Here is a 27,332-nt window from a genome sequence, read left to right on the forward strand (position 1 = left end):
CCTGTGCGCCGCAACGGGAGAGGCCACAACAGTGAGAGGCCCGCGTACCGCAAAAAAAAAAAAAAAAAAAAAAAAAAAAAAAAAAAAAAAAGTGAGGTAGTGAAATTACTTGCTGCCCAGCAGCCAGTTGACATTCACATAGTTGACATTGATCGGTATTTATGTCTAGAAAAATATAATGCAACATAAGATAAGTAAATTTAAAATTAGCTAATTGTGCACTGACGGCAGCATCCACACTGAAAAGCTGTAAAATCTAACCGATTTGAACTGGCTCTGAAAAGATGGTAAAATGAGCTTGTATTAAAGGGTGTGTTTAAAAAATCTATTTTGATTAAGTATAACTAACCAAATAATTGTCAAGTGGCAGTCTTTTGGGACTTGGTTTAAAAAATGGAAGGAAAATATGACACTGACTTTGAATGATAAAAGTGGATCCTTGGATTCTGTAATAGACTGTAGAGATAACTCGTGTGAGCTCAATATATATGCTCAGGTATGTTTATAATAGTGAAAAACATCTATATCATGCTATAATATACAGCTGTTTGACCTCAGATATGTTAAGTAGAAAAAAGAGGTTGTAGAAAAATACTTATAGGGACTTCCCTGGTGGTCCAGTGGTTAAGACCCCATGCCCCCAATGTAGGGGGCCTGGGTTCGATCCCTAGTCAGGGAACTAGATCATCACACATGGTGCAACTAAATATCCTGCACGCGGCAGTGAAGATCCCACGTGCTGCAACTAAGACCCAGAGCAGCCAAATAAATATTTTTTTTTTAAAAAAGAAAAATACCAACATGATCCCATTTTGGTTTTAACCTAACAAGAACCTCTTAATAGAGGTTTAGCTAAGGGAGACGTTGCAGGGGAACTTTTAAACACAGAACTAATAAAGTGAATTTCTTTACAGGAACGTATTCATGGATTACTTCTGTGATCCTCAAAAAAATTTATTGTGAAGAAGTCAGTTCTAAATACAATGAGCAATATAATAGCTATCACACACAGTGCTATGCCTTGAGCACTGTTTAAATGTTTTCCGTATAGTAAACCTTTTAAACTAATTCGACAATGCTTTGTGAAAAGTACTAATACCATTATTATTGTTGTTACTGTAGCCCTGCTTTCTACTTTTTAGTTTTTGAAAATATTTTTGTTTTCTTTTTCACTTAGACGTTTTATAGTACCATGTCCCACAAATGCAGGTAGTAGAAGGGGAGGTAGGATGGAAGTTAAACTTAATATTTTGAATTTTGTCTTTTAGAAATTGGAGATATTGCTGGTGTTGCTGATGTTACAATCAGACAGTCCTACAGGCTAATCTATCCTCGGGCCCCAGATCTGTTTCCTACAGACTTCAAATTTGACACCCCTGTGGACAAACTGCCACAGCTATAAATTGAGGCAGCTAATGTGAAACTCCTATGAACACTGAACTTTTGCCTGTTGTACATAGCCTATACAAAGTGCTGGATTGAGCCTTTAATAAGGAAAAATGAAAGACATGGTACGCATTCCAGGGCTAAATATTAATTGCTTGGCATTCATATGTATATACTAGTAAAACATATTTAATGATTTAAATTTCTTATTCAATTTGCTTTCTTTTGTAGCAATCTAGGAAACTGTATTTTGGAAGATATTTGAAATTATGTAATTCTTGAATAAAATGTTTTTCAAAACTAAAGTTTTTGTTACAATTATGTTACGTGTAATTTATAATTTATATATAATCTATCCTCGGGCCCCAGATCTGTTTCCTACAGACTTCAAATTTGACACCCCTGTGGACAAACTGCCACAGCTATAAATTGAGGCAGCTAATGTGAAACTCCTATGAACACTGAACTTTTGCCTGTTGTACATAGCCTATACAAAGTGCTGGATTGAGCCTTTAATAAGGAAAAATGAAAGACATGGTACGCATTCCAGGGCTAAATATTAATTGCTTGGCATTCATATGTATATACTAGTAAAACATATTTAATGATTTAAATTTCTTATTCAATTTGCTTTCTTTTGTAGCAATCTAGGAAACTGTATTTTGGAAGATATTTGAAATTATGTAATTCTTGAATAAAATGTTTTTCAAAACTAAAGTTTTTGTTACAATTATGTTACGTGTAATTTATAATTTATATAATTTATAATTACAGATAATGCATATTGCAGCTAATAAAGCTGATAGAGGTCCTTGTTTTCCACTATTTTTTCATATATATTTAATTTTCTTATTTTAATAAAGTTATGGAAATAACAGGCTTTTGAGGAACCACTGTTGAACATATTTAGTTTGCAGTTTAAAAGGAGGTGTGTGTGTGATTTCTTAATATATGTATATTAAAAAGCAGGAAGTGATGAACAGGGCCTTGAAAGGCACTGGCTTTAGAGATATAAGAATGTTTAAGTATGTGTTTTTTCTCATTGAGCTTATTGAGCAGATGATGCTAGTAAATAGTAACAGAGACAGATTTCAATTGCTAGATGTTTATACATTTCACTGTATAGAATCTGCATATCTACAGTTCTTTGTTATTTTTACTAATTGGGATACTCATGGTCTAAAGAATATTTAAAATGGAGATTATTGGGCCTGAGGATGTCCAGGAATTTTTTTAACAAGCACCTTCCCCCTAGGTGATTGTGATGTGTAGATGTTTTGCATCTCACTCTTTGAGGAACACCGATTTAAGGTCTCTTGACCGCTAGGCAATGTAAGTGAAGACCAACAACATTTTGCCCTTTTGCCAGCTAGGTAGTTTGTACAGGGGACTTGAATCCATGCTAAACAGACATCCCCACTGCTGTAAAACAGGTCTCATGGTTATTACACATTTGTAAAAAGGTTAGCGCTAGATTAAAAGGACAATCTCCTATTGTGGCCTTGGTGGGCAGATTGCAACTCTGGTCCAGACAGGAACTTTCCCCTCTGTAAGATCAGACCTCCACTGTCATTTCTGTTGACCATGGGAGGGGGATAGGTATTCGACCACGAAGACAAATGGTATTTCTCCCTTACACAAAATGTAGGACACTCAAACGCTACTACTCAAAGCTATGGAAGAACACCAGACAAATCAACACAAGAACACTATAACCCAAATACAGGATTGCAAGGATAGTGATGAAATGTATATGCCAGGCACATAGAACCCATCTTACCCAGAGTGAGACTGAAGAAGAAAAGAAATCCTAGGTTAATGTCTCTTTCTGGGTACCATGTTTTGGTCCCCAGCACCACACATCTCCATCTTTCCAAGTACGGACTGACAGCAGTAGCCTCCCTCCTCTAATGCTCCCCAGTTTCTAGTGATTGACCACAAAAGTCCCATTCAGTAACGACTGGCTCTGCAAGCTGCAACCAGTTAAGTAAATCTTAAAATGGTTATTTTTGCAATTATCGAAGGTTAGTGCATGCTGCACATTATGGAATATTTGGAAAATGCATAATGAAAACATCCATGAGCCACCCCGAAATAGCCACCAGCGTTTTGGTATTTTTTTTTTCTTTCCAGCTGTTTGCTATGCTTTATTTTTAAAACAAACATAGCTGCAGTTCAGGTATAGTAACGTGATTTGTTTAGTTTTTTCATTTTCCTGGCTACGAAAATGTATTAGATAACTAGAAAAATGCAGCTAAGTATAAAGGGAAGGGAGAGACCTAGCTCCTGCACTCAACTATGTCAACATTTTGGTCTATTTTTTAGAATACATTTTAAAAACATGGATCAATAACTGATTTTAAAGAGTAATCTGTGGGCAGAGGGTGTATTTGATTTTTTAGAGAATGGAGCTTACAGCCTTACCTCCAGGTGTGGAAAAACTCCCCATACATAGGTGGGCAACCACCCCACTGGGAGCTGATCATACGTAGAATGTGAAGCCTGTTTCTGTTTGGGGCCTACATTTTTAGCAACTTAGGAATATTAGTGAGCTATGCAAGGCCATATCTATGAAGAAAAAGTAGATCCATCCTGTTCATGCTAGCATCTTTAAACAGTTGAAAACTTGGTTACTGTGGCCCCTTCCATTCGGGTATTTAAAACAGACTTGCTGGAAGCCACTTTTATGGACAATTTCTATTACTCTAGTTCAAGGATTTGATTATGTTTCATGGAATCTGAGTTTGCTCCGGTCTGATCTCCCCATTTTGTAGTTCAGAGAAGCCTAGAGAAACCAAAAGCTGTCCAAGTTCACTTAGCAGAGATGGGACTCACTCAGGTCTCTTGATCACTCAATCCACTGCTCCTTTCCACTGAACTGTACTGTTGAAGCTTATTTCACAGGAAGCTGCTTCAGGCCTGACTTTAGTTGTAGCTTTCAAATAGACTTCAGTTTATAAATGAACAGAATTATTCAATTCAATACTTGTATCTGGCTCTTTGGGGAAAGCTCTTCAGAGTGAGTTTTTGAATTATTTTTAAATCAGCTCAGGTGACAAGGAGTTAATAGCTAGAAATTGTTCTTTTAGCTCTTCCTCCAAATGAAATGCTTCTTAAACTAAATGTCTCTTGATAGTAAGCCTCTGTGTTCAAAGCAACAAATGTACTTTACCCAGGGTTGTCTTTGGTTTCTGAGCTAATTTTGTATCACAGGTGCAAGATTTACTTTGATTATCAAGATGAACAGCTGGGAGGGGTCAGCCTATTACCCATCTGGTCCTAATCCAGCCAAGAGGCCTCTGTGCCCCATGCCAATATTTCCAATTGACAGTGGCCCTGACTTTTCCTGTTGCTGGAGTTTTAATCTCATTTGCAAATTGTGGAGCTACTGAGAGATTTTTGGCCCCCTGAACACCTCACTCTCTCCCTCCCAGGTATTACATACTTCTTACATCAGGGATCTCAAGGTCTTAAGGTGTCACTGCAAAAACAAACACTGTTTGGCTGATCTCTAGGCCATAGGGATGCCAGCATCTCTCAAAAGCACAAACTTCCATTCATAATCCTTACTGGCATTTCTCTGGCTGGGGGGACTTTTAACTGCCATTCTAGGGCGCTCAAGCTCATACTCGGTGAAAGAGGAGCAGGGAAAAGGTGACCATGAAACTTTTCTTCTGCAGAGTATCACAACCTCATGGTCTTTCTCTGATCTGCAACAGCCTATGGCTGCTATAGCCGTTTTGTGTTTTTTTTTTTAGGTCATCATTCCTCTTTTTTTAAGTGAAGTCAAGTCGATTTACAATGTTGTGTTAATTTCTGCTGTACAACAAAGTGATTCCATTATATATACTTCTTTTAAGATTCTTTTCCATTATGGTTTATCATAGGATATTGAATCTGTGCTGTACAGTAGGACCTTGTTGTTTATCCATTCTATATATAATAGCTGCTAAACCCAACCTCCCACTCCATTCCTCCACCAGCCCCCTCCTCCTCGGCAACCACAAGTCTGCTCTCTATATCCATGAGTCTGTTTCTGTTTCATAGATAGGATCATTTGTGCCATATTTTAGATTCCACATATAAGTGATCCCATATGGTATTTGTCTTTCTGACTTACTTCACCGAGTATAATTATCTCTAATGGCATCCATGTTGCTGCAAATTGCATTATTTCATTCTTTTTTTATGGCTGAGTAGTATTCCATTGTATATCCATTCATCTGTCAATGGACATTTAGGTTGCTTCCATGTCTTGGCTATTGTGAATAGTGCTGCTATGGACACGGGTGCATGTATCTTTTTGAATTAGTTTTGTCTGGATATACGCCCAGGAATGGGATTGCTGGATCATATGGTAGTTCTATTCTTAGTTTCCTGAAGAACCTCCATACTGTTTTCCATAGTGACTATACCAACTTACATTCCCACCAACAGTGTAGGAGGGTTCCCTTTTCTCCATATCCTTTCCAGAATTTGTTATTTGTAGAGTTTTTAGCAATGGCCATTCTGACCAGTGTGAGGTGGTACCTCGTTGTAGTTTTGATTTGCATTTCTCTAATAATTAGTGATGTTGAGCATCTTTTCATGTGCCTTTTGACCATCCATATGTCTTCTTTGGAGAAATGTCTGTTTAGGTCTTCTGCCCATTTTTTGACTGGGTTTTTTGTTTTCTTGTTGAGTTGTATGAGCTGTTGTTTGTATATTTTGGAAATAAAGCCCTTGTCAGTTGCATCATTTGCAAATATTTTCTCCCATTCTGTAGGTTGTCTTTTCATTTTGTTTATGGTTTCCTTTGCTCTGCAAAAGCTTGTAAGTCTGATTAGGTCCCATTTGTTTATTTTTGTTTTTATTTCTATTGCCTTGGGAGACTGGCCTAAGAAAACATTGGTACAATTTATGTCAAAGAACATTTTGCCTATGATCTCTTCTAGGAGTTTTATGGTGTCATGTCTTATGTTTAAGTCTTTAAGCCATTTTGAGTTTATTTTTGTGTATTGTGAGAGTGTTCTAATAACTTCATTGATTTTACATGCGGCTGTCCAACTTTCCCGACACCACTTGCTGAAGACATAACAACTGACATTGGAGAAATACAAAAAACCATAAGGGAATACTATGAACAATTAGGCCAACAAATTTGACAACCTAGAAGAAATGCCCAAGTTTCTAGAAACACACAGCCAACCAAAACTGAATCAAGAAGAAATAGATAATTTGAACAGACTGATCACTAGAAGTGAAATAGAATCTGTAAAACTCCCTACAAAGCAAAAGTCCCCTCCAAACAAAAGTCCAAAACCAGACGGCTTCACAGGCAAATTCTACCAAACATACAAAGAAGCACTTATACCAATCCTCTCAAACTCTTCCAAATATTGAAGAGGAGAGAATACTCCCAAAGACATTCTATGAAGCCACCATCACCCTGATACCAAAGCCAGACAAAGACACCACCAAAAGAGAAAATTACAGGCCAATATCTTTGATGAATACAGATGCAAAAATTCTCAACAAAATATTAGCAAACCAAATCCAACAACATATAAAAAAGATCATATGCCACAACGAAGTGGGATTCACCCCAAGTTCACAAGGATGATTCAATATACACAAATCAATCAATGTGATACACCACATAAACAAAAAACACATGATCATCTCAATAGACACAGAAAAAGCATTTGACAAAATTCGACACCCATTCATGATAAAAACTCTTATCAAAGTGGGTATAGAGGGAACATATCTCAACATAATAAGAGATATTTATGACAAACCCACAGCCAATATAATGCTCGATGGTGAAAAGCTGAAAGCCTTCCTGCTAAAATCTGGAACAAGACAAGGATGCCCACTCTCACTTCTTATATTCAACATAGTTTTGGAAGTCCTAGCCACAGCAATCAGACAAGAAAAAGGAATAAAAGGTATCCAAATTGGAAGGGAAGAGGTAAAACTGTTATTATATGCAGATGACATACTATATATAGAAAACCCTAAAGACTTCACACAAAAACTACTAGAACCGATAAATTCAGCAAGGTAGCAGGATACAAGATTAATATGCAGAAATCAGTTGCATACTTGGGAATAAACCTGACCAAGAAGGTGAAATACTTATATTCTGAGAACTATAAAACATTAATAAAGGAAACAGAAGATGATTCAAAGAAATGGAAAGATATCCTATGCTCTTGGCTTGGAAGAATTAATATTGTTAAAATGGCCATACTACCCAAAGCAATCTACAAATTTAATGTGATTCCTAGCAAATTACCCATGAAAATTTTCACAGAACTAGAACAAATAATCCTAAAATTTATAGGAACCATAAAAGATCCAGAATTGCCAAAGCAACCCTGAACAAAAAGAACAAAGCAGGAGGCATAATCCTCCCAGACTTCAGACAATACCACAAAGCTACAGTAATTAATCAAAACTGCATGGTATTGGCGCAAAAACAGACACACGGATCAATGGAACAGAATAGAGAGCCCAGAAATAAACCCACACACCTATGTAGGGTCAATTAATCTTTGACAAAAGAGGCAAGAATATACAATGGGAAAAAGACAGCCATTTTTTGAAATAAATGTTTTGAGACATCTGGGAAAGAAGATCATTGGTATGTAAAGTACTTAACAAGAGTAATAAAAACAAGCAAAGAGTGATATCATGTTGAATTTAAGATTCTGCCAAAAGATATTTTGTTTTAAATTGACATAGTTGAGAAAGTTAAAACCACAAAAGAATTGGGTTTAGTGCTCTTAAAGACGTTAGAAAGGCTACTTTGTTCTATACTGTTCTGAAAGACAGGTCTAGGATGCAAAAGTTACATAGAGCTCCCAGATGACCATGTGGTCTGGTTGAAGACTTCACTGAAGGTATTTAAGCAGAGATTTAGCTGATCTGTAAGAGATTTCTCTGGAAAGACCTTACTGCCTCTGTGGTTCCTTCTAGCTCTACAGCTATGAGACACCAGAAAACTTAATGATGGACTCAGAACTTTCAACATCCTCCTGCATTGCTGTGGCCCAACAAATATTATCTGGTGTTTGAACAACTCCTTTCACTGTCCTAATTTGTCATTGTGAGCAGAGGTCTGCTCTTCAGTACAAAAGAGGGGCCTGGATTTTGGCCCTTATACCACAGTTTAGCTCGACTTTGAGTTGACCATCATACTGGAGATGGTCAATGACAGCTCTAAGGCATTTAATTAAGGGTCTTCTAGTAGCATGGACCTCAAACTGTGTAGGCTAGGGGCTTTGACAGAAGACCTCAGAATTAGCTCCAGTGAGTGACAAACGGGGCCCCCAGCCTGCTTCTGCTCTGACTTTGTTATGTGCTGGAGTAATACTGAAGATTTTGTTTGAAAAGGAAGGTTAAAAATCAATGACCTACTATAACTCTGTAATTTTACAGATGAGAACATTAGGGTGAAATGTTCACATATCACTAGTAAGGTGAAATCACTTGTCCAAGTTCACACTAATAATAGCAAAATAAGGGCTAGTCCTAGGTCTCTTTGCTACCTCCATGTGATGATTTTCCAAGTGGCTATAAGTTTTAAGTGACAGCTTATATGTGGAATTTCTCTATAGATTAGGAAGAACTAAACTTAAATAAGGGATGATTTGTGGTGGTTGTCAGAGGAACACTTTTATTATGTTGGAGCCCAACTACTATTCATATCAACAACTAATCATAGGCTGAATCTCAATCACTCATAGAAACTTCCTAATATTTTATATTATTCTAAATGTCTTTGTATAGAGCAAAGCAAGCCATTCTTTCATCCTCCACTATGAAGACTCTGGAGATACAAGATACAAGAGGTGAATAAGGCATGCCCTGTCCTGATGCTATGAGCGAGTATAAGATGGAGGTGTGTACAAAGCCCAAGGGAGTCAGAGAGAAGGAGACATTCATTCTACCTGTGTGGAAAGAGCAGGGCACAAAGAGGAAAAAAGTACTTCTTAACTGGAAAAGGCCCTTAAAGGATAAGTGGAAATCACATTGCTTGGGGAGACATTTCTGTGATGTGGTTGGTATATGGCCCCTATGGGCTACCTGTAGTCAGTCCTAGTCCTTTGTTTCTACCACCTGAAGAGGCCTTATTCACCCACTTTTCTCTCTCCTAACTGCCTTACCCTAGTTTAGGCCTTTATCATCTCCCACAGTTGCTGAGGTGGCTCCAAGCTACTGCTCCAGGCTTCAGACTTGAACCTTCTGATCCATTCTCCCCATGCAAATCTAACCACATTTCTCCCAGCTGAAGATGCTTCAGTGGCTCTGAGGCATAGATGATTTATCAGAAAGCTAATGAAACTTAAGGTACACTTGCACAGACCCCTTCCAAGGCTCTGAACTTAATTCTGTAGCTATAAATACAAAATCATGGATTTCTTTAAGAGGCCCCCCCCAAATTGTATATACTTTTGGCCCCACAAAATTTAGATCTGCCCCTATGACAACCCTTTCTGATGTGGAGAAAAGGGAACCCTCCTACACTGTTGGTGGGAATGTAAATTGGTACAGCTACTATGGAGAACACTATGGAGGGTCATTAAAAAACTAAAAATAGAGCTATCATATGATCCAGCAATCCCACTCCTGGGCATATATCTGAAGAAAACCATAATTTGAAAAGATACATGCACCCCAATGTTCACAGAAGCACTATCTACAATATAGCCAAGACATGGAAGCAACCTAAGTGTCCATCAACAGATGAATGGATAAAGAAGATGTGGTGTATATATATATACAATGGAATATTGCTCAGCCATAAAAAAGAATGAAATAATGCCATTTGTAACAACATGGATAGACCGAGAGATTATCATGCTAAATAAAGTAAGTGAGACAGAGAAAGACGAATATCATATGATATCACTTATATGTGGAATCTAAAAAAAATGGTACAAAGGAACTCATTTACAAAACAGAAACAGACTCACAGACTTTGAAAACAAACTTATGGATACCAAAGGGGAAAGGTTGGGAGAGGGCTAAATTAGGAGTTTGGGATTAACATATACACGCTGCTATATGTAAAACAGACAACCAACAGGACCTACTATATAGCACAGGGGCCTCTACTCAATATTCTGTAATAACCTATGTGGGAAAAGAATCTGAGAAAGAATAGCTATATGTATAACTGAATCCCTTTGCTGTACACCTGAAATATAACACTGTAAATCAACTATACTCCAATATAAAATAAAAATTAAAAACAAACAAGCAGGGCTTCCCTGGTGGCGCGGTGGTTGCGCGTCCGCCTGCCGATGCAGGGGGGCCGGGTTCGCGCCCCGGTCTGGTGGGCCTGCGCGTCTGGAGCCTGTGCTCCGCAGAGGGAGAGGCCACAGCAGAGGGAGGCCCGCGTACCACAAAAAAAAAAAAAAAAAAAAAAACAAACAAGCAAAAAAAAAACCACCTTTCTGAACAGAGCCCACAATGCCTGCATAATACGACCCTTTCTTTCCTAGTCTTTACTCACCTACTCCATTGCAGTTTTTACATATACTCCAGCTACAGTGAAGTTTCATTTCCTCAAAAGTGCCATGTTCTTTCATCTGTATCATTAAGCTCTTGGAGCAAGGTGTACACAGATGAACAAAGAGAGCATGGATGTTAATCCTTTTTGTCTTCTAGAAAGGAAGAATAAGAAAGAAGGCTCCAGTGGTTAACAGCCTGGAAGTTTACACGTCAGTTTTGCAACTGTTCCATTTTTTTTCCCAACAAAAAGCATTTATTGAGCAACTAGACATTTTCAGTATGTGTTATGTTTAACAAATGGTGTGGTAGTTCATTTGTGGGAATTTTGTCCTTTTGAATTCCTTGATACCCATCCATTCATTCATTTATTCAATCATGCATTGACTATAGTGAGCTTAAGAGCATGAATCTTGCTAACAGACTGGGTTTGAGTCCTGACTCTTCCACTTACTATGTGACTTTGCACGAGTTACTTAGCTCTCTTAAGTCTCAGGTTTCTTATTTATAAAATGAGAATATTACAGTGCTTTTTTCACAGAGTTGTTGTGAAGATCCAATATGGTAACACAAAATACCTGATTTTTTAAAATGAAGGTTATTTTATAAAAGGCTATTACTATTTATTGAACACTACAGTGTATCAGCGACAGAGCTGTGCACTTGGCATCTAAGATGAATAAAACACAACTTATGGAGCAAAGAGACATGTAAACAAATAAATGCAATAAAGCATGGAGAGTATTTTGCAGGTTACGGTGGGGACACAAGAGGATTTGATTAATTCTATGTTGGGAGAGAGTGGTCAGAGAAAGACTGTTTTACTTTAGCAGAATCTGGAAGATGATTAGCACTTAAGTTCACTGAAGTGAAGATGATCACCATGAATTAAACAAGGAGGCCTCATACTGCATGGTTCCTGTGGGGATTACAAGCAGTTTGGCTGGCTTGCTCCCCTCCCATCAACATGTAAACACATTCCAATCTCTTCTGTGTCCTAAACTCCTTAATCCCTGGCACTTTCCTGCTCTTCATAGCCAAACTTCTTGAAAGATTCCCCCTCATTCCCACTGTAAAGCATTGCAGGCTAGTTTCAGCCCTGGGCACACCGGTAAAACTACTCTCGTCATGGTCTCAAAAATATCCATGTTGCTAAAGCAGGTGGAACATCTCAGACCTCATCTTCACCAATTAACACTTCACATTGTTGTCCATTTTCAATCCTCTTTGAAACTCTCTTTCCCTAGGCTTCCATAATACTAATTCTCTCCTCATTTCCTTCCTACCTCTGGTTACTGCTTTTAGGTCTCTGTTGAGTCTTCCTCTTTTACTCATCCCTTAGAATTTTGTCCTTGGTTGACCCTTTTATCTTCTTGCTCTCCACACTCAACCTTAAGTGATCTCATCTACTCCTGTGACTTCAGTTACCATCCAACGACCCTCATAGCTCCAGCCCAGTCCTCTTCCTGAATCCTATGCTTGGACATCTCAACATGGATAAGTATAAGACATAATACAGAAAAAATATATATATATGCATTCTGTTTTATTTAATTTATATAGGTTTTATTAACTAAACTAGAGGTAATTTCCAGTTCAAAACAGTTACGCACACTTCAATTTAGACTGCTTTTTTCTTCAAAGGCCTCATTTCAAAGGTCTCCAATTTGGACTGTTAGCTTCAAATGACAACATCTAAAAGGCCATTTGGCATTTATTTTCTACCTATTCTAACTAGACTATAACACAAACAACTTGAGGGAGTAGTAAAGCAGTAGTATCAGTGTGTAAAGATAAAGCAGGTACCAAGGAGGCATCAGGGGTTCTTTAGAAATTGAATTGCAATTTATTTACTTTATCCAAAAGATCCTGGGCTTTGATGAGTCCAGGATGGTGGATAGAAAAAGCTACAACTTTTTTACAGTGTTTAGATGCTAGAAATCCCTGGACGTCTACTAAGTGGTTTACATGCAGTTTGGGGGTCAGAGATAAAATTACTGGGATTAAGGTTTTTTCACACAATTTCAAATTTGTAAAAGATAAAAGTAGTTACTATTTCCATAGAAACCTAACTCTTTTGTTAATACTTACATTTTAAAATATTTCATGCATACTACACAGACTGCATTAATCAGATAAGGCAATAAGGTATTTGTCATTTGCATATTGTTCAGTTTCGGTTACTATGCATTTTTCATTATTTTTATTGTATTGCATTATGTCCATATTTCAAGAAGTAAACCAACAACTCAAAAGTAGCTCACTGAAATATAAAAGCATGAAGAAGCAAATGCTACAATTCAGCATAATGCTGTAAATGTCAAAAATACTGAACTGGATTCCACTGAGAATGTAAAATGTGAATCTGTACACTTGGAGAAGCAAATTTGTGAGTGTGATGACTTTGTATAAACAGCTAAAAAGAAAATAGAAATTAGGAACTATAACAACAATCACCTGAAAACTGGATTTTTTTTTTTAGGACCACTGATCTGCTTGCCTGTTTCCTACTGAGGCATTGAAGGTAGTGACATGAGGTTTTTAAGCTTTCATATTAATTTTTTTTTTGGCCGCGCCACACAGCATGCGGGGGATCTTAGTTCCCTGAACAGGGAATCGAACCCGTGCCCCCTGCAATGGAAGTGCGGAGTCTTAATCACTGTACTGCCAGGGAAGTCCATCCTATTAATTTTCAAATAAAGTATATTGATCTCTTTGGTAAACTGAACACATTTTTCTAAAACAAGTAAAAATAATGCTTTCTAGTATGAAATTGAATCACCATATATACTCTTAAAAATGAGGGTCAATAATGGCAGAAGAGAGATAAAAATATGAAATGAGGATAAGTTGAAAAAGAATCCTGTGAGGCTCCATTTAAATTAGCATGAACTCATGATTTTGAAAAAGGTTTATTTTCTTCGTCTATCAACTGAAAGGGTCTAGATATCATGACTTCACAATCAGATTTTAGTTCCTAAATATTCTTTCTCAAAAAAAAAAAAAAAGGCTAATTCCAGGTTTGCAGGGAACACAAAAAATGGGCCTGGAACATCTTACAGTGCAAGAAAGCAAGGAGGTACTCAAAGACAAATGGGCTCAAATCTGGGAACAATTTAAGCATCCAAGAAAAAAGCAGTAATAGTAATGGATTATAACACAATGATTTAAAAAAGTCCTTGCATCCATACTGATACTCAAATTAAAAAAAAAAAGTGAGGTTACAAGGAAAAAGGGAAAGCTTAAAAAAAACAAAAACAAGAATGGCAGCTAATGCATGTAGATGAAATACTAGAGTTGGAAAATTATTTTGCAACTCCCAGTGTAATAATTTACTCAGATGAGTATTGGGAGGAAGGTTGTTTGGAAATAAAATGATCTCAAGTATTACCTCAGATTGTCTATTAGTTTTAAGGGTAAAACTGTATCTTCAGAGAGATCTGATGATTACCACCTTAACCAAGTGATCAAACTTAGTGGAAAAATTTGAGATTACTATCTCCCGATGTGATGCAGTAAGATGTAATACCACTGATGTAGTTAGTATTCCTGGGGGAAGGGAGAGGGGAGTTTTAACTTTATTCTGTCTTCATCTTATTTTCATGGGGAGTTAACTATTGACTGGTCTAATTTAAAACCAACTTAAACAAAAAGTTTCTAGTGTAACAGAAAAGGCACTGGGCAAGGAAAAGGTCATAGTTCTGGCTCTGCCACTTAGCAGCTGTGTGAGCTGGGGCAACTTACTCCACCAACTTTATAGGGTAGTCTTGGGGATTAAATGAGATCATATATGGGAGACTAAAGTTTTAAAATACACTATATTACTTCTAAAAACAGAAAAAGATGTTAATACTAATGTCACAAGCACTCAATGATTTCAAGTCAGAGATCTGATTAATACAGGATGACAAGCAAGTGAATAAAGTAGATCTGAGAAGAAAGGGGGAAAAAAAAAGGCAAGGTCTAAAAAGTCAGTGAAAATAGGAACACTTAAACTGCCCTAGAAAGTCCAGTGCCAAGATGGTGATCTTGATATCTTGGATTTCTGGCTTTCTGTTTATGTGTGTTCATGCCTAGGAGATACACAGTGCTGATTATTTGAAGGGAGGAGGGGTATTTTACAAATAACTCTACATAATTATATTTCCTTGACAACACCAAATAGGTATTTAATTTATACAAATACCTACTTGGCATGCACACACACACAAGAAAGAAAGAAAAATAAATTTTGTAACCAGTCTTGTCTTTCATTCTACTCCATCTCTTACAACATAGTTCCTAGATGTTAGCCCATCATTTAAACCTATTCTCAATTTAAGAATAGCAATGTGTTTTGATGCTAGAGGACAAACTTATTCCTTTGACATAAAGACAGTATTTCTGTCTCCAATGTAAAGGAAAATAAAGCTACAACAAAATCAGCAAGCAATCAAAATTGGAATGAGAAAAATGTCAAGCAAGAAATAAAAAGGCATCCAAATTGGAAAGGAGGAAGTAAAATTGTTGTTAGAAGATTATACGATCTAAAGAAAACCCTAAAGACTCAACCAAAAAACTATTAGAACTAATGAACAAGTTCAGTAAAGTTGCAGGATGTGAAATCAACATATAGAAATCAGTTGTGTTTCTATACACAATATCTGTATTACCCAAAGCCATCTATAAATTCAATGCAGTCCCTATCAAAATTCAAATGACATTTTCCACAGGAAAAAAACAAACCTAAAAATTTGTTTGGAGCCACAAAAGACCTCGAATAGCCAAAGCAAACCTGAGAAAGAACAACAAAACCAAAGGCATTCACACGTCCTCATCTCAAACAGTACTACACAGCTATAGTAATTAAAACAGCATGGTACTTGCATAAAAATTGACATAGAACAGTATAGAGAGCCCAGAAATAACCACCCCCTGCATTTATAGTCAATTAATATTTGACAAGCGATCCAAGAACACTCAATGGGGAAAGGATAGTCCCTTCAATAAATGGTGTTAGGAAAACTGGACAACCACATGCAGAAAAATGAAACTGGACCTCTCTCACACCACTCACAAAAGTTAACTCAAAATGGATTAAAGACTTAAAACATAAGACCTAATACCATAAAACTCCAAGAAGAAAACATAGGAAAAAAGCTCTTTGACATTGGTCTGGGCAATGATTTTTTAGATATGACACCAAAAGCACAAGCTACAAAAGCAAAAATAAGTAAGCAGGATTACATCAAACTAAAAAGCTACTGCACAGCAAGAGACAACTAACAAAATGAAAAGGCACCCTACAGAATGGGAGAAAATGTTTGCAAACCGTGTATCAGATAAGGGGTTAATATCCAAAATATATAAAGAACTCATACAACGCAATACCAAAACAAACAAAAAATCTGTTTGATGAGGTCCATATACAAATCCTTCCAGTGATTCTGATACAGCCTAAAGTTTGAGAACCACTAGACTAAGGAAATTTAGTATTGACTCACTTCATGGTAGTGAGATGAGTTAGCATGGCTGTTCAGATGCAGAAATAGATGTAACAGGGGTTTGGGTGGGAGTTTAACAGGGTTGTACAAAGAAGCAAGAAAGGAGCAGGGAGCGGAGGATCTCATACGTGGGAGAGTATGATGGATATGGCAATTTAAGGTGGAAAAGGAGAAAAATGAGGACTCAAGATGGTGAGGAGTGTATTATTTATTAATATACTGAACTGATTAAATCACCACCCAAACTGAAGACCTAAAATACTACCAGCAACTTCTACCTGTCAGGGTATTCCCCATCACTATCATATTCTTCTGTCTCATCAGATAACCCCTATCTTAACTTTCGTTCAACAATTACTTGTTTAAAAAAAAAAAAAGCAAAGTTTTATCATATTTACGTTTAGTTTGGCTTAGTTTTTAAGTTTTAAAAAATAACAGGCTATATACAGTCTGTAATTAGCTTCTTTCACACTTTTTGCTCTTTTGTACTGTTCAGTATAAGGGCAGTTGATTTTCATTGCCCTATAACAGTTCATGGTGTAATTATACTATATTTATTAAACCGTTCTCTTCCACTGATGAGCATTTGGGTTGTTTCCAGTTTTTGCTTACAAATAATGCTAGGAAAATTCTTGTTCATGACTCTTAGTGCATATGTAAAAAGTTTCTTCAGGATACAGTACCCAGGTGGAATTGCTGGGTATCATGTTCAGCTTTACAAGACAATACCAAATTGTTTTTCCAGAGTGGGTATTTCTTTATACTCCTCACAGCAATTTACATGAGATCTCATTGTTCCACTCCATCTCCATGACTTGATATGGTGTGAATTTAAAATTTTTGCCAATTAAATGTGTGCAATTGTATGTCAGTATGGTCTTGATTTTGTAGTTTCTAACTACAGTTGAGATTGGGCATGTTTACTGTCCATGTGAAATATCCATTCATATCTTTTGAAATTTCCCATTGTTTTCCTTATTGAGTTTCAGGAATTTTTAATTTATGTTAGGTATCATTCTTTCTCTGTTACATGTGATGGAAATAAATCTACTTCCAGTTTGTGACTTGCCTTTTTACTTTATGATGTTTTTTGATAAACAGAAATTTTGAATTTTTTTTTTTTTTATGTGGTACGCAGGCCTCTCTCTCACTGTTATGTCCTCTCCCCTTGCGGAGCACAGGCTCCGGACGCACAGGCTCAGCGGCCATGGCTCACGGGCCTATCTGCTCCGCGGCATGTGGGATCTTCCCGGACCGGCGTACGCACCCGTGTCCCCTGCATTGGCAGGCGGACTCGCAACCACTGCGCCACCAGGGTAGCCCTCAAATTTTGAACTTTATTAGTTGAATTTATGAATTTTCCTTACATTTTAGTGCTTTCTTCTCCTACATATATTTTTCAAAGTTTAAGTCTTACTTTTGACATTTTAATTCATTTGAAATTCTTATGATGGTGTGACACAGAAATTGTTCCTTTCTCCCTTTCTATATGGATAAACAATTTTCCTAGCTCTACCTATGGAACGTTTTCTTTTTTCTCCACTAAATTAACGTATTGCTTCTTTTATATATCAGTTTCATATATGTGTAGGTCTATCCCTTGTCTCTCTTTCTCCATTTGTAACATGTACCAATTCTACAATAATTGCTACATTTTTATAATTCTTGATATGTGGTAGGGCATATTCCCTCTCCTACTCTTTGTTCTTCAGGAATTTCTTAAACTGTTCTTTACTATTATTGCCCTTTTGCTCTTCTATATAAATTTTAGAATGGGCTTGTAAAGTTCCATAAAAAAATGTTGAGATTCTGATTGGAGTTGCATTAAATCTACAGAGCAATTTGAGGAGCACTTGACATCACATCATAAGATGGGATATTTCTACATTCACTTAGGTCTTCTTTAATGTCTCCCAGTGAAGAATTAGAAGCAAAACAAAACAAAATCAGTCTTGCACATCTTTTGTTAAATTTATTTCTAGGTAACTTAGTTTTGTTGCTATGTAAAAGTTGTGTTTTTAAAATATTATGTATTCTAATTATTTGGTGATGGTCCACAGACATGTCACTGACTTTTGTATCTTCATCTTATAACCAGAATCTTGGATAAACTATGATTGCTAGCAAATTGTAGTCTTGAGTTTCGTAGGTTGATAATCATATCATCTGCAAATAATAACCATTTTATATCCTCCTTTTAACCCTTATATTAAAGGAATTCAATGTTGAAAAGAAGTAGTAATGACAGGCATCCTAGTTCTATTCCCCAATTTTAAAGAGAATGTTTCCTCATATGGGATGATGCTACTGATTTTAGTTACTTGTGTTTTTTGTTTTACTATAGATACCACTTATCAGTTTAACCAGCTCTGTCCCACTCCATTAAAGCAAGAATGTTATCAGCTCTTTCTAAATCTATTACTTTTTCTCCTTTAATCCGTTACTATGGTAAATGACAATTATAGATTTTCTAATATTAAGCCATCCTTACATTACCAGGATAAGCCAAATTTGCTAATGGAAAAGTGTCTTTTGCATATATCACTGAATCTGACTTGGGAAAATTTTGTTTAGCATTTTTATATCCATATTCACGAGTGAAATTTGCTAGTAACATACTCTTCTTGTATATTTGTTATCTAGATTATACTGACTTCATAGAATGAGCTAGAAAATGTAACTTTTCCCCATTATCTCAAAAACTTTCTATGTGGTTAAAATAACTTCTTCCGTGAAATTTGGAAGGATTCACTTGTAAAGCAATCCAGACCCAGTGTTTTCTTTGTGGAAAGACTTGTAACTTCTGCTTTTATTTTTTTAATTGTTATGAGATTATTCAGTCTTTAACTTCTTTCTAGGTTAGTATTCTTATCGTTTTCAAAGATTATCTCCACTATTTTAAGTTCTCAAATTTATTTGTGTTATGTTGAAGTATTTTCTTTCAATTTTAAAAAATCTTTCTCGCGCTTGCATTTTCATTTATAATAGGTAGTATTTTTTATGCCTTCTCTCATTTCATCTTTTCAGAGCTGTGTCTACTTTGTTAGCATTTTAAAGGAACAAGCTTTTGGCTTTTGTTTCTATTATATTGACTATTTTTACTATTTACTTTGTTTTTTTTTCTCCTATCTTCTTAAACTGAACAATTTGATCCATTTTTAACCTTCCTTTTTCTAATAAGTAGTTAGTTTATAAAGTTCCCTGGAAGAATCACTTTTGCTGCATCTCAAGTTTTGGTATGTAATGCAATGTTTTTACTATTACTCAGTTATAAGTATTTAATGATTACTATTATTTCTTCATTTTCTCCATTATTGAAAGGGTAAATTTTTTTCTCAAATACTTTATATACACACACACACACATATATACATATATGTAATCTTTTTGTTCTAACCAGATAGAAAATATAATTGGTATAACTATACTCTGTAATTTTCTCCCGTTTGTTTTATGGCTCAATTTTTGTAAATGCTCCATATGTACTTGAAAAAACTGTGGAATCCCTTAATTGTTGGAGGCAGAAATCTATGTACGCCCACTGGACCAAGCTTACTGTTTTCTTCTAACATTTTATATCTTTGCTGATTAGAAAGACTGTTGTCCAATAATGAGTTGAACTCTTCCACCCTGATGAATATTTGCCAGTTTTTTAAAGTAGCTCTAAGAATTTTTGCTTTATGTATTTAGAGACTATTTTATTAGATACATATATGCTTGGAATTATTATATCTTTTTGGTGAATTGAATCTTTTATCATTGTGTAGAAACACTCTACTCTTAGTGACACATTTTTTTCAAGATGGGTCTAAAATCAGTTTTGTTTGATATTAAATAGAGCTACCATAGCTTTAGTTTGATTGGTTTTTGCGTTATACATATTTCCTCCTACTTTTACTTTCAACTTCTCTGCGTACATATGTTTTAGATTTATCTTTTTGTAAACATTATAAAGTCAGATTTCCTTTTAAAAATCTATACCTTGGTTTTAACTAGTGAGTCTGCTCCATTTACATTGCTATACATTTAGATTTCTACCATGTTACCTCTGGTTTGGAATTTATACACACTATATTCTTTCAGTGAATATCCTTGACATTTTATGATTGTACATTTAACTAAAGTTAATCAATACCTTGACACCCAGCTTACCCTTCCCCGACGAAGTGAGAGAGTGGCATGGACATATATACACTACCAAATGTAAACTAGATAGCTAGTGGGAAGCAGCTGCATAGCACAGGGAGATCAGCTCGGCGCTTTGTGAACACCTAGAGGGGTGGGATAGGGAGGGTGGGAGGGAGATGCAAGAGGGAGGAGATATGGGGATATATGTATATGTATAGCTGATTCACTTTGTTATACAGCAGAAACTAATACACCCTTGTAAAGCAATTATACTCCAATAAAGATGTTAAAACAAAAAGGACCTAGACACCCCAACAACACAATAGAATACTTTAGCTCTGATCTTCTCTATCTCAATTTTCTTACATCTGTTGTCCAGATTTTCTGTTGACTTAACATAGAAAAAAAAGGCTTCTATGTATGGATTTGGTTTATTTAGATTTACCTAAGTGTTTACCATTTTATTTGCTCACAAGCCTTTTTTGTATCTTAGATCATCTTTGGGGATCATTTTCTTTCTTCTTGAAGCACTTCCTTTAGAGTAGGACCTTGATCATAAACCCTCCTTTAAAAAATATTTTAATTGATTTCATTCTTAAAAAAATTTTATGTCCTACACAATTTCAGGTTGACATTTTATTTTCCAGTGCTCTGAAGACAATATTCCACTGCTTCTCTTGTTGCTATTGAAAAGTTAGCTGTTAGTCTTTCCTTTCTCCCTGGGTATTTTCAAAATGTTGTCTTTGTGGTCTGCAGTTTCACTACAATGATTCTATGCATAAATTTATATTTATTCTGTATGGAGAATATTATACTTATTAAATATTTTTCTTCTCTGGGAAATTTGCAGCCATTATGTCTTTACATATTGACTCTCTTCCATTTATTCCAATTGTGTCTCCCTTCCATCTTCCATATCTCTTAACTTTCCTTTGATATCTTCCATTTCCTTATCTCTTTATTTGATTTACTTGGGATTATTTTTCAGATGTATCTTTCAGTTCTCCAGTTCTTTTTTCACCTGCGTAATCTGCTGTAATGCTTCCACTGAGTTTCAAATTTGGTCATTTATATATATTTTTTTAGTATTTGGGTTTAAAAAATGTTTGTTAATTTCTTTCAAATTTCATTTTACATATTTATCCTGGTAAATTTTAGGTACATAAACTTTTTTATATAGTTATTTTAAATTTTGTAACTGAGAATTCTAATATTTGCAATCTTTTGGAGGGGCTGTCTATATTTACTTTTTTTTTTTTTTTTTTTTTTTCCCGGTATGCAGGCCTCTCCTATTGTGGAGCGCAGGCTCCGGACGCGCAGGCTCAGCGGCCATGGCTCACGGGCCCAGCCGCTCTGTGGCATGTGGAGTCCTCTGGGACCGGGGCACGAACCCATGTCCCCTACATCAGCAGGCGGATTCTCAACCACTGCGCCCCCAGGGAAGCCCCTATATTTACTATTTTTATTGGTTTCATTCAAGATAACTTGCTGTCTCTCATGTATTTGGTGATCTGTGATAGTGTATTACTTGATCTTAACCTGTTGAAATCCTATATATTTCTATCCAGGAAAGCTTTCATTGAGAAAGTATTTGATTCTACTGGTAGATGGAGAGTGATCTGCAAAATAGAACTTGAGCTCCTCTAGAGAATTTTAGCACAGAAACATGTAAGTTCTACTGCAGTTCCAAGGTGTGTTATCCTCATAAATGGTATTGCTATAGAAATCCATCCTTGGCAACTTCACTTCTTCTGAGTGCCTGCATTTCCAAAGTCAGCTCCCTGCCATTTTGGCTCTTATCCTCTCCAACTTCCTACTTCTCTGGCCTAATCTGTGGACTCAGCTTCCGTCCCAACCTCTGAGTATTCTCACTTTTGTGCTTGGATATTCCCTAACTCTTAGGTGCTGAAGCCCTAGTGTGTGCAGATTCATGCTCAAGTTTGCTTACTTTGGGGTGAGGGGTTGCCAGAGACCACTCTTGTCTTTAATAAGACCAGCAATGACTCAAATTATGTTTCATACTGGATGTCTGAGAGTTCCTACTTAGTCAAGATACTAGAAGAAATTACACAAGATTTTTGACACTGAGAAGTTACTTCACAAACTTACCTCTATTTATATATGTATATATTTACATACATATATTTATAAACACATATAGTTATATATGTATATACATAAAGCTTATATCTCAGAGAAACACTAGATCTCAAAAGATAGCTAAAAGGTAAACAAGAATTCTATATTAAAATTATGATCCATGGGTTGGCATTTGTTCTTTTGGGTTTCTCATACTCACCCTCAGTTGCTTTGGGAAGATCAGCAGCACCTGTAAAAATTTTGTTAGATTTGAATCTATAATGCAGCTTTCACCAGTCAACATACAGTGGTGATTACATTATGACCTTCATCTGTGTCACAGAGATAGCAGGGTTCTTTTTACATTTCTGAAATATTCCATTTGTAATTTTTGAATAAGATGACTATAAAATGGCTAGTATTCTGTTTTCATTTACCTCTTTTCTGAAAGGTCAGATTCTAAAATTAAATAAGTTATTCTCAAACAAGAGAAAAGTACACATAGTACTGGTGCTTGCATTTTAGCATTAATGTTTACCATTCTTCATTTATGAAGACTTTGGTGCTTTTTTTTATCACCTTTCTATCCTTAGTGTCTAGCACACAGAAGACATCCCATAAGTAACCACTGAATGAAAGATGCTACTAAACTTACAGGAACAGAATGCAAAATTTCCCCACTGTTACCAGTGAAGTAGACAATTTGGTTTGACTCTTAATGATTTTGCCCTTCCCCAGGACAAAAAGTACCTGCAAGAAGGCTAACTAAAGTTAACTAGTCTTTAAGATCTTGAATCTAGGAAAGCTAATACATATTCAGACCAATAGGAAGTTTCCAAAAGGAAAAAATACTTAAAAACAAAGTTACAAATTACAATCTAATAAACTTTAATTTGTGCATTTGTGGTAATTTATGACTGCAAAACACTTTTTCTTAAAATGACATAAAGGCACATTTAATTTGAATGCATAGTGTACCATTCTAAAATATCTTAATTTCCTTACAAAGTGCTTGAGCAGTCACTTACACATACAGTAATAACAAAATATATTTACACTCTATAGAGTTTAAAAATTTTAAATCTGACTAAAATATATATATTTTTAAAACTACAGAAAAAAATTAGTGCTTTCTTCAGCTTAATTGTGTGAATATACCCTGCCCTCTAATTTTTTTAGTGATTGACTTCAATTAAAAAAAAATTCTGTACACTGTGTAGTTACAAAAAGCTATGTCAATTTTTAATGCTAAACGCCTATTTTAGACATTGCTTTCTATGCATATTTGAGAACCAGAAAAGGTGAGCAGACTGTACCTCAAAAGTATTTAGTGTTTTTTTTAATGTTGTATTAACACTGTTTACATTAAAACCAGACAATTAAGCTAAGATCCTCTATTGTCCTTCACCAAGGAAGTTAACTGGCATTTTAAAAGAATTTTAAACAACATATTGCTGTTCCCTCTTCTTATAAGATTTCCCCCCAAAGCATCATGGGTAATAATCAATTTGTAAGGAAACAGAAATTATCTCTGTACAATTTTAACTGTTCTCAGAGTATAGCAAAAACATGCCAACACACCCTGGCAAGGCTGAAATATTCATAAATGTTTTAAGCTCAATTCTCTATAAATCAATGTGCTTTCATTTTTCTCATAGGATTTAAACTTGAACAACTTTTAAGACATGAGAACATAGTGATTAAATGGTTAACTCAGTATGGTTAGTTAACAACTTGCTATTCCTGAGGTATGATGGCCCTAACATGCTAAGCACAGAATCAAAGATGTTATTATTGAACTACGGAAAAACAATAAAGTCATAGACTAGGAGGGAAAACAATTAAAACAAAACAAAAAAACCCAAAACTCCAGGCAAGTAGAAAAGTCATGGCTTGCAGAAAGACTTTCCTATCTTTATAAGAGCATTAAAAAGCCACAAATGGATCCTCTGAAGAGTTGTAAAAAAGTATTTGATCAAATTATTTTTGAGACTTTTGAGGTACAGCTTTAGTGTTATAATAATTTTTATAAAATATAGACTGTTTTATCAAAAATATTTATACATTCTGTTATAAAATATTGCTTTTGCCCTCAGTAACTGCCAATATAAAATCTGGATCCAGTGGCCTAAAATGTACAAATGCACTTAACGTAAATGCTGGAGTATGAGGTGTCTGCTTGGCCACTGTACAAAAGTGATGAAGTGGTGAAATTAAATAATAAACCTACAACATAGAATACATTACAACTTGCACATATACATGTTCACAGCATGTATACAATGATAATCCCTATGTTTTAACAAAGATATAGTTCCCTTCTACAGTAGACACAAGAACAAGATGAACTAGGTTGATAAATGTACAATATCAAAAAAAGGAGTAATCAGTTCACTGATTTGGGAAGAAGGTATGACTGAACATACTGAGTATCTACACTTTGGGAATGCATACAGGTAACAGTATCTTGGTTCAGGCTGATCATAAGTCCTCATTCTTAAAATTTTAAGCAAATGTAGATGTTTAGTTGTTTCTGTTTGTTTCAGCATAGTTGGTTTAATAAACATAATTGTTTGGCAAGTAGCTCTGTTGGAAAGCTATGAGGCTCTGTTGTTACATGGTTGGTAAAGATAAGGCAATAAAAATTTTCTCCTAATAAATATAGAAAATTTATAATACAAGACATCAACTCATTCTGTTAAAGGAAAAAGCCCCCAAATGTGCACAAACTAATTTTTTTGATATTACAGTAATTTCTTTACAAAAATAAGAGCATTTGCCTTATTCAAACAGAATCATACTATGTGTGAATAGTAATAGCATCCCAAGCCCTTTTTTCCTCTTTTTGTAAAATACACCTAAGGAAAGTTAACTGATTAATTTTCCTTCCACTTAAGACAGGAGTACAGCAAAGCTAGGGACTGTAGAAGAGTGTTTTTTTTTTGTTTCTTCTTTTTTTAAAAAATAAGACTATTGATCCAAAAGTATTCATTTCTGATAGATTTTCATGGCCGATGTTCATTCAGCTTAAACTCCATGAAACTGTTTCCAGTGTTCAGATTTACATCGAAAATACATTGAAAAGCCACTTTTCAAGAAGGTATTAGAGTAGTATTTTTAAACACATCTTCATATGTTTAAAAAAAGACTCAGAAGCTTTTGTTGGCACAGAGAGCAAATGAAGGGTTGCTATTTTTAGGAGGTCTTCTTATGAGTCAGTCTGCTTGGTTTCACATTGTGTAGCAACTTAACACCAATCAGCAATGTAGTCAAAATCTCTGAACATTTCTTGCTCCTCTTCTGAAAGTATCCTTGGTTCTCGAGGTGGAGTCAGAATAGGTGCTTCTGAGGTAAATTCATCATCAAAATTACTAACATCTTCCCGCCCTCTAATTGTAGGTACAAACGGCGGCTTTACTTTTTTGTCCATCAGAGCACTCCAATCAATTAGCTGGATTACAAAATATAAAATGACCAGTTTAGTTTCCTACTCCTAATTGCTATAGTTTCATAAAAAATTTTAAACTTTCATACTTACTCGGAAAAATGGGTGCTTTTTTACATCCTCTGCATCTTTTTCACCAGCTCCAAGGCGCCGCTCAGGATTTCTTCTTAATAACTAACACAATATAAAGGAAGAAAGTTAATATAAAACCAGGGACTCATTGACAAGGATTCTCATAACTTGCAAAGCTTTAGATGTTTCTTTTGGTATGTGTTTGTCTAAACCATGCAACATCTATAACTGAAAAACAACTTCTAAAATTCTACTGGGAAATGTTCTTAAAAAAATTTCAGTAGTTTTATAAATTATTAATTCTTACCCTTCTCATTATTGAAATGGCTTCTGTAGATAAGAACCTTGGATACCTTACTTCATCATTTACAATACTGTCAAAAACCTCCTCTTCATCATCACCAGGAAAGGGAGACTAGAAGAAATATCCTTGAGTCAGTCAAAATGAGTTTCAATACAGTAAATTCTCATCATCTATTCAAAGTTCTGAAGTACAACCAAGAACCAGATAGTGAGGAAAATAAGAGAAAGGAAAAACAAAAACAAAAAAACAGACCCACCAAAACATCAAACAAATAAGGACTACAAGATGTCACAACAGACACACAATAGATAGGTAACTACTAACCAGAGGATACACCATATACTCTTATTGAAATCTTGTGGAAAGACAGAAGGAAATGGGTAAGGCAAATACAGTAATAAGTGTTACTACAGAGGGAAACACAGACTTTATAGAAATACATCAGACATGGATGTGGTTTGAATTTCACAGTCAACAGCAAATTAACTGTGGCAAAACACAGTTAGAGACTGCAGGCATAATGACTGCACTAAGAGGCAACTGCCGGGACTTCCCTGATGGTACAGTGGTTAAGAATCGCCTGCCATTGAAGGGGACATGGGTTTGAGCCCGGGTTCGAGCCCTGGTCCGGGAAGATCCCACATGCCGTGAGCAACTAAGCCCGTGCGCCACAACTGTTCAGCCTATGCTCTACAGCCCGCGAGCCACAACTACTGAGTGTGCGAGCCACAACTACTGAAGCCTGCATGCCTAGAGCCCGTGCTCTGCAACATAGAGAAGCTACCGCAATGAAAAGCCTGTGCACCGCAACAAAGAGTAGCCCCTGCTCAGTAGCCCCTGCGGACCGAAACTAGAGAAAGCCTGCATGCAGCAACAAAGACCCAAGGCAGCCAAAATAAATAAATAAATAAATAAAGTAAAAAAAAAAAAAAAA

General features: G+C 35.8%; 2 protein-coding genes across 11 annotated transcripts in view; one reads left to right on the forward strand and one right to left on the reverse strand.

Annotated features, from left to right (window-relative positions):
* GTF2B (general transcription factor IIB) overlaps positions 1–1,691 on the forward strand; it is a 28,034-nt gene extending 26,343 nt beyond the window's left edge. The window contains exon 7 of the mRNA XM_007110061.4: positions 1,269–1,691. Within this exon, the coding sequence (XP_007110123.1) occupies positions 1,269–1,402 (134 nt within the window). The 3' untranslated portion in view covers positions 1,403–1,691. The remainder of the gene's footprint in view (positions 1–1,268) is intronic.
* Positions 1–27,332, reverse strand: part of PKN2 (protein kinase N2) — a 192,466-nt gene that overhangs the window by 31,691 nt on the left and 133,443 nt on the right. For 6 of the 10 annotated variants that reach the window (XM_007110065.4, XM_028489180.2, XM_055084486.1 and 3 more), the window contains exons 20-22: positions 26,402–26,509; positions 26,116–26,196; positions 22,798–22,827 (exon numbers count right to left, since the gene is read on the reverse strand). In XM_007110065.4, coding sequence (XP_007110127.1) covers positions 22,798–22,827; positions 26,116–26,196; positions 26,402–26,509 — 219 coding nt within the window. The other 4 variants (XM_055084485.1, XM_055084484.1, XM_007110063.4 and 1 more) reach the window with 2 other exon arrangements.

Source organism: Physeter macrocephalus, chromosome 4, assembly GCF_002837175.3.
Source record: "Physeter macrocephalus isolate SW-GA chromosome 4, ASM283717v5, whole genome shotgun sequence".
Taxonomy (NCBI): Eukaryota; Metazoa; Chordata; class Mammalia; order Artiodactyla; family Physeteridae; genus Physeter; species Physeter macrocephalus.